General features: G+C 35.3%; 1 protein-coding gene across 1 annotated transcript in view; it reads right to left on the reverse strand.

Annotated features, from left to right (window-relative positions):
* Positions 1-15,792, reverse strand: part of SYCP1 (synaptonemal complex protein 1) — a 128,644-nt gene that overhangs the window by 53,429 nt on the left and 59,423 nt on the right. Inside the window, exons 17-20 of the mRNA XM_043459950.1 lie at positions 9,458-9,562; positions 8,454-8,557; positions 6,667-6,784; positions 5,781-5,851 (exon numbers count right to left, since the gene is read on the reverse strand). Of these exons, the coding sequence (XP_043315885.1) occupies positions 5,781-5,851; positions 6,667-6,784; positions 8,454-8,557; positions 9,458-9,562 (398 nt within the window). The remainder of the gene's footprint in view (positions 1-5,780; positions 5,852-6,666; positions 6,785-8,453; positions 8,558-9,457; positions 9,563-15,792) is intronic.

Raw genomic sequence — 15,792 nt, forward strand, 5'->3', positions numbered from 1 at the left:
CAAAATGTTTAGTGGCTTAATCACAGATTTAACCTGTAATCTTCTGAAGAAGAAAAGTAAGCATAAAAGACAAAAGTAATCCTTAGAAACATAATAAAAGATGACTTTCCAAATATGGAAAATAGTAACAGTTAAGTATCAGGCACTGTGCTCAATGCTTTATTCATATTTCCTCATGTAATGCCCAAACAGTCCTATGAGGGAGACATACCAGGTCTAAGTAAATATCAAATAATTTACAACAGTTAAGTTTTAATGACCACATTCTTTAATCAAGCTAAATCAAAACTTAATACATCAGCATATAACTACAAGCAAGAGTCCCCAAATATTTGGAAATCATCTAAATTACTAATGGATTAAAAGGAAACTGGAAATATAAAACTCTATCCCAGAGCTACCAGGGAGTATTTGCAATATTACAATCTTTAGCAAGGGTAATTTTGAAGGTCTTAAAAAATAAGATCTCCTATCAGCTGTCTATCAAGCATATATAGATCTGTATCTGTGTGTCTGTTTATTGATCAGTGGATTGCTGAAGCTTGGGACCCTTTAGTAGATGTTTCAGGGTCCACTCTAAGTGGTGTCACTATGCCCCCTCCATGCAGGTGTATGAATGGAGGAAGCAGCTATTTTGATGAGAATAACCTTCCCAAATGCAAGCGTTCTAGTGGCTATGTGGAAATGCAAGTGTTCTAGTGGTTATGTGGGAGAATATTGTGGAACGGGACTTTCACAAGGTGTTCGTTCCTCCAGGAGCTAACAGCGTCTGTGCTGTTGACAATCATCCTGATCATCATAATTGCTGCTTTAGCCACTTTAGGACTTTTCCACTATCAGAAAACCAGCTCTCTTTTGTCTTCCCTGTCCAAGCTGTCAAGCTTAAGCAGTTTTAAATCCTCTGAAAATGGAAATGGGATGAGCTTCAGATCAGCGGATGATGTGAACATGAATATTGGAGTAACCGGTTTGGGGCCTGAGTCTACTCTTGACAGATTACTGGCAATAAGGGAACATTTTGCCACAGACTTCAGGAAGCCACCCATAATATTTGAGAACCCAACGTACGCCTCCACAGACACTACTATCATGGTGGCTCAGCCAACAACAGCCCCGGTAACTGAATCTGGAATGGTGTATAACAAAAACTATGGAAGTCCTATTAACCCTGCTGAAGAGGGTTCAGAAACAAAGCCAGGTCCCTCAAGTCCTGATGAAACTCAGCCAACAAAATGGAATATCTTCAAACGAAAACCAAAACAAAATGTCAACTTTGAAAATCCATTCTATTCCGAGATGGAAAATGAACCAAAGGTCAAGGCTGCTAAGGTTTCTTGGAAAAAAGGCTCAACTCCAGGCTACAGTGCAACTACAGGCTACAGAAGATATTAAAGACACTGCAGATTTTGTTAGATAAGACTCAGAAGCATAGCTGTGCTGGCTATTTAGGGAATAATTAGAAACACACTTTTGCACATTTTTTTTTTACAAACAGATGAAAAAAATTAACATTCAGTAGTTTATTAAAAGAAAATATTTTTTCCCCTGTACTCCTGTAGTTGGTACTATTTGTAGAAACATTGCCTTGTGTGCCTTGTTCATTCATCTCATATTTTTACAAATAATTATCACCTTGTACTACATGTATATCTTGGAACTGAACCTCTCTGAAGGTAATGCTATAAATATATTGTACATTTGTAAATTTGGGAAAGATTATCACATCATTAAATTTGCTAATGAAAGTAAAAAAAAAACAGGTTAATTAGAAAATAATAAACATGAAAATACTGCATATTAAAAACCAGGTCATAGATCTACAGTAGTGTTAAAAGTAAATTGAGTAGCCATTTTGACAATATTGACTCTTCCAATCTTGACTCTTCCAATCCATGAACACGGTATATTTCTCCATCTGTTTGTGTCCTCTTTGATTTCTTTCACCAGTGTTTTATAGTTTTCTATGTATAGGTCTTTTGTCTCTTTAGGTTGATATACTCCTAAGTATTTTATTCTTTTTGTTGCAATGGTGAATGGTATTGTTTCCTTAATTTCTCTTTCTGTATTCTCATTGTTAGTGTATAGGAATGCAAGGGATTTCTGTGTGTTAATTTTATATCCTGCAACTTTACTATATTCATTGATTAGCTCTAGTAATTTTCTGGTAGAGTCTTTAGGGTTTTCTATGTAGAGGATCATGTCATCTGCAAACAGCGAGAGTTTCACTTCTTTTCCTATCTGGATTCCTTTTACTTCTTTTTCTGCTCTGATTGCTGTGGCCAAAACTTCCAACACTATGTTGAATAGTAGTGGTGAGAGTGGGCACCCTTGTCTTGTTCCTGATTTCAGGGGAAATGCTTTCAATTTTTCACCATTGAGGGTGATGCTTGCTGTGGGTTTGTCATATATAGCTTTTATTATGTTGAGGTATGTTCCTTCTATTCCTGCTTTCTGGAGAGTTTTAATCATGAATGAGTGTTGAATTTTGTCAAAGGCTTTCTCTGCATCTATTGAGATAATCATATGGTTTTTATCTTTCAATTTGTTAATGTGGTGTATTACATTGATTGCTTTGCGGATATTAAAGAATCCTTGCATTCCTGGGATAAAGCCCACTTGATCATGATGTATGATCTTTTTAATATGTTGTTGGATTCTGTTTGCTAGAATTTTGTTAAGGATTTTTGCATCTATGTTCACCAGTGATATTGGCCTGTAGTTTTCTTTTTTTGTAGCATCTTTGTCTGGTTTTGGAATTAGGGTGATGGTGGCCTCATAGAATGAGTTTGGAAGTTTACCTTCTTCTGCAATTTTCTGGCTATACTACCCAAAGCAATCTATAGATTCAATGCAATCCCTATCAAGCTACCAATGGTATTGTTCACAGAACTAGAACAAACAATTTCACAATTTGTATGGAAATACAAAAAACCTCGAATAGCCAAAGTAATCTTGAGAAAGAAGAATGGAACTGGAGGAATCAACCTGCCTGACTTCAGACTCTACCACAAAGCCACAGTCATCAAGACAGTATGGTACTGGCACAAAGACAGAAATATAGATCAATGGAACAGAATAGAAAGCCCAGAGATAAATCCACGTACCTATGGACACCTTATCTTCGACAAAGGAGGCAAGGATATGGAAAGGCAAGGCAATGGAAAAAAGACAACCTCTTTAACAAGTGGTGCTGGGAAAACTGGTCAACCACTTGTAAAAGAATGAAACTAGAACACTTTCTAACACCATACACAAAAATAAACTCAAAATGGATTAAAGATCTAAATGTAAGACCAGAGACTATAAAACTCCTAGAGGAGAACATAGGCAAAACATTCTCCGACATAAATCACAGCAGCATCCTCTATGACCCACCTCCCAGAATATTGGAAATAAAAGCAAAACTAAACAAATGGGACCTAATGAAACTTAAAAGCTTTTGCACAACAAAGGAAACTATAAGCAAGGTGAAAAGACAGACTTCAGAATGGGAGAAAATAATAGCAAATGAAGAAACAGACAAAGGATTAATCTCAAAAATATACAAGCAACTCCTGAAGCTCAATTCCAGAAAAATAAATGACCCAATCAAAAAATGGGCCAAAGAACTAAACAGACATTTCTCCAAAGAAGACATACAGATGGCTAACAAACACATGAAAAGATGCTCAACATCACTCATTATCAGAGAAATGCAAATCAAAACCACAATGAGGTACCATTACACGCCAGTCAGGATGGCTGCTATCCAAAAGTCTACAAGCAATAAATGCTGGAGAGGGTGTGGAGAAAAGGGAACCCTCTTACACTGTTGGTGGGAATGCAAACTAGTACAGCCGCTATGGAGAACAGTGTGGAGATTCCTTAAAAAACTGGAAATAGAACTGCCATATGACCCAGCAATCCCACTTCTGGGCATACACACTGAGGAAACCAGATCTGAAAGAGACACGTGCACCCCAATGTTCATCGCAGCACTGTTTATAATAGCCAGGACATGGAAGCAACCTAGATGCCCATCAGCAGACGAATGGATCAGGAAGCTGTGGTACATATACACCATGGAATATTACTTTTTACTCATTACTAATTACTAATATTTAATATTACCATTAAAAAGAATTCATTTGAATCAGTTCTAATGAGATGGATGAAACTGGAGTCCATTATACAGTGTGGAGTAAGCCAGAAAGAGGAAGACCAATACAGTATACTAACGCATATATATGGAATTTAGAAAGATGGTAATGATAACCCTATATGCAAAACAGAAAAAGAGACACAGATATACAGAACAGACTTTGGGACTCTGTGGGAGAAGGCGAGGGTGGGATGTTGTGAGAGAACAGCATCGAAAGATGTATATTATCTAGGGTGAAACAGATCACCAGCCCAGGCTTGGATGCATGATACAAGTGCTCGGGCCTGGTGCACTGGGAAGACCCAGAGGAATCAGGTGGAGAGGGAGGTGGGAGGGGGGATTGGGATGGGTAATACATGTAAATCCATGGCTGATTAATGTCAATGTATGGCAAAAACCACTATAATATTGTAAAGTAATTAGCCTCCAACTAATAAAAATAAATGAAAAAAAAAAGTAAATTGATACTTGAAATGATTTTATTATTTGAGATTATTTTATTAATTTATTATTTGAAAAAGAGAAAGGTAAACTAAATATCAATATATCAATTTTTTAAATAACTAAAAAAATATTAATATTTGACTGCAGTCAGGAAAAAATGAACTTCTAAGTTCATTTATAAATTTATAAATTAATAAAAGCAATGGGAAAAAATTTCAAAAAGAAGGCAATTTAGATTTAATAAAAAAATGTTTTTTTAATTCTGTATGACAAAATAATTACCCACAGTAAAAGGAAAACAACAGGTTAGGGAAAATATGTGCTGTAAATAAAACAAGATAAGGATTAATATGTTTTTAAAAGCTTACCTAAATCAGTAAGAAAACAATCAAGATCTCAAAATATTAGTAGGCAATACATATAAGCAATTTAGAAAGAAGAAACTCTAGTAAGCACACATAAAAAATTCCAAAGTTTACCCAAAACATGAAAATTATAAATCCGAAGATCTGTAAGTTGTTTCTATTACATCATCAAATAGATGATAACAACCAAAAGTAATTAGAAGTTTTTATAACCAGCATTTTCATAAAATATTGGTTGTATTGCATACTTTACAAGTGATAGAACCAATTAGAAATCATTTGTCTATCAAAAGTAATTGAAATAAATTACTCAATAAATTCACACTTGAAATTTATACTTTAAGAAAAAATCTATATGTGCCAAAATGTTTACTACAGTATTATTTATGAAAGTGAAAAACTGAAAAATGTAAATATCCAAATTAAAATAATGCTATATCCACTTGACTGACTGGCATACAGGTACTAAAGTAGATGATTGTGAAAACACCAAGAAAAACAGCAAATACTTAAAATAATATTAGATTTTTAAAATATCCTTTCTAAGTGTTCTGACATATGATTAGTGTACTTTCTAAAATTAATATTAATTATTAGGAAATTTATGATACTTTCAAATTAATTTCTGTATCTAATATCATTATTTCAAACTAAATATAAAATAGGTATTATTACAATTTTATTTTTAAGCAGGATTCCAAAACAGTAATTTAAGTCTAATTTTTTACTTTATTCTATATTAAACATACGATTAATCTAAATTGACTACAAGTTAATAAAAAAGAAATACTATTTTTGACTAGCCAAAAAGGCCAATGCATTAGTCTTGCCTTAATTGTGTTTCTGTCTCTCCCAGATGTTCTATTTGTTTCAACATCCTTTCTTCTTGCCTTTTGCTATTCTAAAGAAATAATGTGTTGTTTATATTAATTATTTTACTTCAACAGAAATAAAATTGAAACTAACATTTAAGATCTTTATCTGTCTTAAAATTCATTTAGTTATAAATAAAACAAGAGAATGGGCTATTCAACTTGTATAGTGCCACACAACTTTTCCAGTCTTATCTATTCCCCTAATAATATCTATATACTAATACTAGCTAAAAAAATAAGTCTTACTTGCTGTTTCCCACTGATACTTCAAGACTTGTGTCCTCTGTACATGTTATGGCTTTAAGGAATGCTTTTCCACTCATTGCACCTACTGAGCTCATAAGCACTCATTTTTTAAGGCAAAACTTAATGCTATAATCTTCTGAAGGCTTCTCTTTCCCCTAAGCAGAGGTAATCCTGTGAACTCTGATAGCATTTTGTGTCCAAAACAATACATATATTTTAAGCACTTTTTTATTGAATCATAAACTCCTAAAGAGGGAGGATGATATTTTATTTATCACTGTATGTCCCACAGTGTCTTATATTATTTGCTAACAAATACTTGAATACTTTATTAAAACACTTCATAAAAATCTTGATGCTTCAAATTAGAATAACTTTATCAATAGGGAGCATCCCTCTTCTGTTGCCTTTTATTACCATTGAGGACCAATACGCATATTTTTCTTCTAAAACAAAGTATTTAGAAGAAAAAGATAATCAGATAATCTAAGATAATCAGACTTTTAAAGCTGAAAGAATCTTCAGTAGTAATCTCTTCTAAGCCCCTAATTTTACAGTAAGAAAACTGTCACTGATACTTTCTTTTTCAACTCACATTAATGTCTTCTTGTTGCTTCTTGAGTTCTAGGGCCATATCACTTGTTTCTTGTGCTAGTGCTTTGTTTTCCAGTGAAAGCCTGTTGCAGCTTGCAGTTAGTTCAGTATTCTTCAGCCTATTTTTAAAAAAAAAAATATATCATACCAAAATATTTACACATAAAATTATATAATATAGAATTTTATCCAAAATAATCTTAGGGGAAAAAAAGGAATGGCTGGGGCTACAAATTAAACAAGACTGGCTTTTAGTAAAAAATGAGGCCGAGTGATAGGTATATGGGCTTCCTAAGTGATGCTAGTGGTAAAGAACCCGTCCGTCAGTGTAGGAGACATAATAGACACGGGTTTGATCAAGATCCCTTAAAGGAGGGCATGGCACCCCACTCCAGTATTCTTGCCTGGAGAATCCCATGGATAGAGGAGCCTGGCAGGCTACAGTCCATAATGGTCATAGAGTCAGACACAACTGAGGTGACTTAGCAAGCACACACGCATGCATGCACGGTAAGTATATGCTGGTTCATTACATTATTCCCTCTTTTAACAATGTATGTATTTGAAATTTTTCTATAATAAGTTTTTTGAGATGTCATATATTTCCTAGCATATTTCCCATAATGCTTCCCCCTTCATCTTTCCACAAATTTTGAAAAGCATATTATTTTTTACATATAATATTTTCTTTCTAGCAGGCTGTCTCTTAGAAACTATTTCAAATTTCTGATGATTTAAGTATTACATGAGACATTAATGATTTAATTAAATATTTCTAAATTCACTTAAATGAATATTAATGTTTTCATTAAAATAAATAAAATTTATGCATATGCAAAACACTTAAACTGCTCTTACAAGGTCTTAAATATTCTGCATCAGAAAAGAGATTACTGCTGTTACTAGTTCCAGCCAGGATCAATTTTAAATGAGGGAAGGGAAGTGTGTGGCTCATGGAATGATTTCAGAAGCACCTATATCTCCTACTTACTAATGCTGGAAACTCATCAAAGTGTTTTAATTAAAAAATGAAAAGTTGAAAGAGCAAATATACCAAGGATAACACAAATTTATATTAATCAGTTAATTCATTAAAAAGGACTTTGGTTTAATAGATGAATTTTACCCAGAGCCCCTACAAAAGTACTGTTGAAAAGGTACCAGAAGCTGGGAATGGAAGCTGAAAGAGAAGTGACAAGATGCTGAGTAAATTATTTATTTCTTATTTTTATCTAGAGCTGAAAAGCAACCAGAACACAAAAATTATGCTCTCCACTAGACTGCCTCCTTGAATTTAGTTCTTCCTAAGTGACAACATAACAATTATTTCCTCCTATTTTCTCTAGAAATTAAATTTAGTAAGTAGGTGAAACAACTAAATATTATGCTTGGACAATATAAGAGATGAACTTCTATTTCTGTCATTTCATCAATTCAAACCTACAAAGTAATTTAGGAAAACTAAAAAAACTACAGCTAGAACTACAAATGATTATTTTTATAAGAAACTAAATAATCTCCAAAAAAAAATCACTCTTCTAATATAGTTCTCAAGTTTGTGATATACTCTTCTTACGTCAATAATACGTAGTTTCTTTAACAATGAAATTGATAAATTATTTTGATCTTTAATCAGAAATAAAATGAAACTTTAAGCCTATTCAAAAAAGCATTATACATAGTTTACTAATTTAGTGTTAACTACAGTGAAAAGTAGTTAATATTTTATAATACTATAGAAAGTTTAGGAATTGAACACAAAAACTACTTTATAGATAGAAAACATACTTCTCATTTTCAAGCTCAGTTTTCAGCTCTTTAACCTGATTTGAATAATGCTGTTCACTTGTTGCAATGGCAGTTAACTGTATTTCCAAATCATGTACTTTTTTCTGGAAAATAAACACATATTATCACAGCAAATGCTTTTACAATTTTCTCACTTAAGAAGTATGGTCACTCTATGTAAGCAAGTTATATACTTGGTAAAAGTTATATACTTGGTAAAGTTATATACCAAGTTATATACTTGGTAAAAAATATGCCAAAATTTCTAAATTTAAATTGATTTAATGCCATTTAGTGAGCATTAAATTTAATACAGTGTATTAATCTAATACAATGAGCAATGACAAATGCAGTACTAAAAGTAAATTTCATTTTCATATTCTGAAGCTCAACCAGTAAAATTATACTTATATATTATAAAATACTGTTGTCTGTTTTATACTACCAAGTAATCAATTTCAACTAAAATATCACATTATTAAGAAAAAAATATATTAGTTAATGAAATCAGGCAATATCAGAAAAGTAAGCTACTCTTATTATGCTAGAAAGACAATTACAATGTTAATACTGTAATAGACGGAGAACACTTCTTAAAAATAAAAGACATTCTAAAACTATAATATGAGAACTATAAACTAAGAACTTAATAAATGCTAAGATTAAAAGTATCAATTAATTTTAAACTAAGAGGTTAATAAAATCTAAAATTAAAAGTATCAAGTAATAAATACTTACAAGGCATCAAGAAATGTATTGTTATAAGCCGTGCTTATATTATTGGTATCTTAAATGTTGACATTTCTCTGCCTCATTATAACATGGAGGTTCTCTGTTTTAAATCAATTGTTAGCACACTAAATACAGCAGAAACACATGTTCAAGAGGAATTTTATGAAGCAATCTTGTGCAAATCTAACAGCCATATAATCTACAATGTAAATTTGTAGATTTACTACTAACAAAACACTTGAAAGAAAAAAATGTATCCTTTTTAAACGAACCTCTCTGGTTTGGAGAAGCCCAGTTAGTTCTTGTTCTGCTCCTTTTAATTCTTCAGCAATCTTCTCAAATTGTTTCTTCTCATCTAAAAGCTTTTGGTTTTCTGCCTATTTTAAGAACATTAACAAATCATGATAACCAAAGCACATACACATTCAAAATAATCAAACTTCTCAAATATAGTTGTGAAGAGAATTATGACTTTCTCTTTGGTTAAAATTTTTAAAAAAGAGTAAACAAGTCATTAAGTAAATTCCAAAACTAAATATGATGACAGAGGGTTTAACAGACAGAGTCCTGTAAATTTTTATTTAAAAAGACTCAGACAGAAAGACAGGGGGCAGAGAAGTAGTCAAACGTAGAATGCATCTCTCTTCAAAGATGCATCAGGAACACCTCTTCAGATGCAGAAGACCTTGCAATATACCAGCTGAAACTGGCAGGAGTCCATGACCACCGGAACCATGTAAAAATCAACAGGATGAAGAAAGAAAAGGGAAAAAGAGAAGAGTGAGCAGGACCAGACCTGCATCCACAGAGTGGGGGGGTGAAGCAGGGGTGAGGACCTCACACAGGGGCAATTGAGGCTGTTGGAGAGTAAAGCAGCTGATCTGTGATAGTCTGAATGGAGTGAGAACCACACAAACAATCCATGCCGCAGCCTTACATAGCCCAGACAAGAATGCAAGTCCACCAGAATGTATGGTGGCTGGGAGCTGGAGCCTAGTGATAAGAGAGCAATCCCAGGGTGAGGACTGCTGTTGACTGTGGGGAGATGGCCCAAAGGGACAGGAGGGAGGAGATCAGAGTGTGGAATACCTTTGGAGCAAAACCAGGAAGCAGGGCACTACTGCTGAGTTAGGGGCAGAGGGTAAAGCCATCACTGTAGCCTCTCTCCCCACATGCAAGTGCCAGCAGCTGACCATTAGAGAAAGAGCCCAGAGAGGGTGGCCCTTTGAGTGCCTGATATGTCAAACAATAGACAAGGACCAGCCAGGGAGGCCCTTTGAAAGTCCAGCTGCCAAAGGCTAGAAAAAGATTCTATTAATAATAGTACTATATCGCCTGAACTTTGGCTGCTGGCATCCCTAGACACATGGCATCATGAAGGTCCCCACGCTCCAAGCAACTGTACAACCTCCAAGTTTGATCCTTACTAGAGGCAAAGCAGCCAGAGACAAAAAAAAAAAAATCCTAAAATGCTGTATCTCCTTTGCCCATAGTCACCATCTTCCCTGCACACCTGGCACCGCCAGGGTCCCTGCAATCCAAGTAGCTGTGCCATCTCCATGCTTGATCCCCACTGGGGCAGAGATACCATAGGCTAGAAAAAACCCTAATAGTGTCATATCTCCTGTGCCTGTAGTGACCAGATTTCCCTGCATACCTGGCATCGCCAGGGTCCCTGTAATCCAAACAGCTGCACCACCTACACACCCAGTCCACACTAGCACAGAATCAAATCCTCCAGTGCACCCTCAGGAGCAAATTCCTGTGGATGACCCACATGCAGTGGTAGGGATAAAACCACAATTGAGCTCCAGGGATGGAATGGCTAAAGAAAGAATCAAAAACCTTTCTACCAGCTATACAAGCAGCAGATTAAATCCATACAATCAATTCAGTAGACTCTGTGACAATGAGTGTTCCCACAAAAGAAAATGCCTTAGCTCTGGCAGCTGTGGACATTGGAGGCAAGAACATGCAGGAGTAGGGCCAGATTAGAGACTGAGTTGTCCCCACAGCAGGTCCAGAGACCAGTCCCTCCCCAAGTATTGGAGGTGGAAGTGGGCTGTGACTCACAGTGGGGGAAAAGGCGCTGACAGCTGAGACCCGAGAAAAACATTTATTATTATTCTTGTATTTTTATTTCTTCTGTAGTTGCTTCTGGATTTTTTTTCTTTTTTTTGTCTGTTGCTGTGGTTGTTGTTTTTATTATTATTACCCCTATTTAAGCATTTGAGAACTTTTTTTAATCATACTTTTTATTTCCTTTATATACTTCTACCTCTATGTTGGCTCTGAGCAGTTGTCTGGTTGCTTTTGGGGGAAGTTGTTTGTTTTTCTTATTTTTCTTTTCCTTTAGTTATTCTTAAATATATATAAACATTTTTATATACTTCTATTTAACTTTTCTTTTTTTTTTTTTCATTCTTTTTTTCCACCATGTTTGTTAGTTCGCTTTGCTTTCTTTGCTTTATTCCTCAGTTGGCACTTTGCTTTGGACTTGTTTTCTGTTTTAGTTAGTTTTGTTTCTAATTGGTTAATATCACTTTTGGTTTCCCTTGCTAGCCAGGCCACACTCTTGTATTTTGTTTTCTTTGGACTGTTTTGGTTTTGTTTGTGTGTATATGTGTGTGGGGGTGTATGTTACTTTTTTATCGTTACTATTTATCTGGTATTGCATTTACCATTTGTCTGGAGTTCATTTTTTGTTTCTTGCTTTTCCTGTTTTTGTGTGCTTGTTTTAATCTCATTCATTACCATAACAACAGCTTGTGGGATCTTCCCTCAGTCAGAAACGGCCTGACTCTCTGGGCTGGGAGCGATGAGTACAGGACACTGGATTGCCAGAGAACTCCTCACCCCAAGGAGTATTATTAATTAGTGAGAACTTCCACCAAGGCCTTCACCTGTATCCAAGACCTGGCACCACCCAACTGCCAGCAGCACCTAACACAGAATACCTTACCCAAGTAACAAGCAAGACAAGATCAATCACCAGCAGACAGGCTTCCCAAAGAAACTCCAAAACACCACCTCACACAGCCTTACCCGTAAGAGGGAAAAAAAACTCACCTTTTTCCACCATAATGCAGGCACAAGTCCCTACCAACACAAAACCTACACAAACCACTGGGCCAAAGTCACCTACTGAGGACAGAAACTAAAAATAAGAGGAACTACAACTCTGTAGCCTGGGAAAAGGAGACTTCAAACACAGTCAGATAAAATGAAAAGACAGAGAAGTATTGTGCAAATGAAGGAACAAGGTAAAAACCAACAAGATCAAATAAATGAAGATAAATAGGCACACTAACTGAAAAAGAATTCAGGGTAATGACAGTAAAGATGATCCAAAATCTCAAAATTAGAATGGAAAAAATGCAAGAATCACTTAACACACTTAAAAAGGACCTATAGGAAATAAAGAGTAAACAAACAGTGACAAACAACACAATTACTGACGTTAAAAATACTCTAGAAGAAAGCAATAGCAGAAAAACAGGAAGAAGATAATAGTGGACATGACTGCTGGAGAGCAAAATAAAGATAAAAGAATAAAAAGAACTGAGGATAGTCTCAGAGACCTCTGGGACAATACTAAATGCCCAATATTTGAATTATAGGTATTCCAGAAGAAGAAGAGAAAAAGAAAGGGTCTGAGAAAATTTTTGAAGAGATTACAGTTGAAAACTTCCCTAACATGGGAAAGGAAATAGTGAATCAAATCCAAGAAGCACAGAAAGTCCCTTACAGGAGAAACACACCAAGATACATATTAAATAATAATTAAACACAAGAAAAAATATTAAAGCAGCAAAGGAAAAGCAACGGAGTAATATACAAGGCAAACCATATATAGTTAACAGCCAGTCTTTCAGCAGAAACTCTACATGTCAGAAGGGAATGACAGGATATATTTAAAGTAATGAAAGGGAAAAATTTACAACCAAGCTTACTCTACCCATCAAGGATCTCGTTCAAAATTGATACAGAAATCAAAAGCTTTATAGACATGCAAAAGTTAAGAGGATTTAGCACCACCAAACCAGCTGTAAAATAAATGCTTTAGCATAGGGACCTCCATAGGCAGGAAACACAAGACAAAAAACAAACCCAGAACAATTCAGAAAACGCCAATAGGAATATATACGTATATATATATCAGTGGGTCCTTTAAACACAAATGGATTAAACGATCCAACCAAAAGACACAGACTGGATGGATGGATACAAAAATGAGACCCATATATATACTATCTACAAGCAAACCACTTCAGACCTAGAGATGCATACAGACTGAAAATGAGAGGATGGAAAAAGATATTCCATGAAAATGGAAATCAAAAGAAAGGTGGAATACCAATTCTTATATCAGATAAAATAGACTTTAAAATAAAGAATATTACAAGAGATAAGGAAGGAGACTACTTATTGATCAAGGGATCAATCCAAGAAGGAAACATAACAATAGTAAATATTTATGTACCCAACACAGTAGCAGTGAAGAATTGATGCCTTTGAACTGTGGTGTTGGAGAAGACTCTTGAGAGTCCCTTGGACTGCAAGGAGATCAAACCAGTCCATGCTAAAGGAGATCAGTCCTGGGTGTTCACTGGAAGGACTGATGCTGAATCTGAAACTCCAACACTTTGCAAAGAGTTGACTCATTGGAAAAGATCCTGATGCTGGGAGGGATTGGGGGCAGGAGGAGAAGGGGATGACAGAGGATGAGATGGCTGGATGGCATCACCGACTCAATGGACATGAGTTTGAGTAAACTCAGGGAGCTGGTGATGGACAGGAAGGCCTGGTGTGCTGTAATTCATGGGGTGGCAAAGAGTCGGACACGACTGAGCGACTGAACTGAACTAGTTTGGTCATTACTTTTCTTCCAAGAAGTAAGTGTCTTTTAATTTCATGGCTGCAGTCACCATCTACAGTGATTTTGGAGCCCAGAAAAATAAAGTCAGCCACTGTTTCTATTGTTTCCCTATCTATTTACCATGAAGTGGTGGGACTGAATGTCATGATCTTAGCTTTCTGAATGTTGAATTTCAAGCCAGCTTTTTTACTCTCTTCTTTCACTTTCATCAAGAGGCTCTTTAGTTCCTCTTCCCTTTCTACCACAAGGATGGTGTCATCTGTACATGTGAAGTGAAGTCGCTCAGTCGTGTCCGACTCTTGGTGACCCCATGGACTGTAGCCTACCAGGATCCTCAGTCCATGGGATTTTCCAGGCAAGAATACTGGAGTGGGTTGCCATTTCCTTCTCCAGGGGATCTTCCCGACCCCGGGATCAAATCCGGGTCTTCCGCACCGTAGGCAGACACACATATCTGCACATAGATGGGCCTAACTGATATCTACAGGACATTCTATCCAAATGCAGCAGAATACACTTTCTTCTCGAGTGCACATGGAACATTACCCAGGATAGATCACATCATGTGTCACAAATCAAGCCTCAATAAAATTAAGAAAAATGAAATTGTATCTGGCATCTTTTCTGACCACAAGGCTATGAGATTACATACTAATGGAAAAAAATGGAAAAAACACATACGTGGAGGCTAAACAATATGCTTCTAAATAACCAAAAGGTCCCTGAAGAAATCAAAGAGGAAGTCAATATCTAGAAACAAATGAAATGAAAACACAACAAACCAAAACTTATGAGAAGCAGCAAAAAGCAGTTCCAAGAGGGAAGTTATACAAGCCTACCACAAGAAATGAGTAAAACATTAAACAACCTAACCTTACACCTAAAGCAACCAGAAAAAGAACAAAACCCCAAAGTTAGTAGAAGGAAAGAAATCATAAAGATCAGAGCAAAAATAAAAGTAAAAGAAGTGAAGAAAACAATAGCAGAAATCAATAAAACAAAAAGCTGATTCTTTGAGAAGACAAATAAAGTTGACAGACTCCTCAAGGAAAAAAAGTGAGAAATCCATGGCAAACATTATTTTCAAAGGTGAAAAACTGAAAACATTTTCTCTAACATCAGGAATAAAACAAGGGTGCCCACCCTCGCCACTATAATTCAACATACTTTGGAAGTCCTAGCCATGGAAATCAGAGAAGAAATAAAATGAATCCCAACCAAAAAAAAAGAAGTAAAACACTGTTTGCAGAAAACATGTTACTATACATAGAAAACCCTAAAGATATCACCAGAAAAATACTAAAGCTAATCAATTAATTTAGTAAAGTCGCAGGATACAAAATCAATACACAGAAATTTCTTGCATTCCTATACACTAACAATGAAAAATCAACAGAGAAATTAAGGAATCAATCCCACTCACCACTGCAACAAAAAGAGTGAAATACCTAGGAATAAGCCTATTTAAGGAGACAAAGGACCTGTATGTAGAATTATAAATCACTGATGAAAGAAATCAAAGACCACACAAACTAATGGAGAGATATATCATGTTCCTGGATTCAAAGAACCAATATTTTGCAAATAACTATACTATCCAAAGCAGTCTACAGAGTCAATGCAATCTCTCCAATGGCATTTTTTACAGAACTAAAACAAAAAAGTTCACAATTCATATGTGTGTGTGTGTGTTAGTCATTCAGTCACGTCCAACTCTTTGAAATCCCA

This window comes from Cervus canadensis, chromosome 2 (genome assembly GCF_019320065.1).
Source record: "Cervus canadensis isolate Bull #8, Minnesota chromosome 2, ASM1932006v1, whole genome shotgun sequence".
Taxonomy (NCBI): Eukaryota; Metazoa; Chordata; class Mammalia; order Artiodactyla; family Cervidae; genus Cervus; species Cervus canadensis.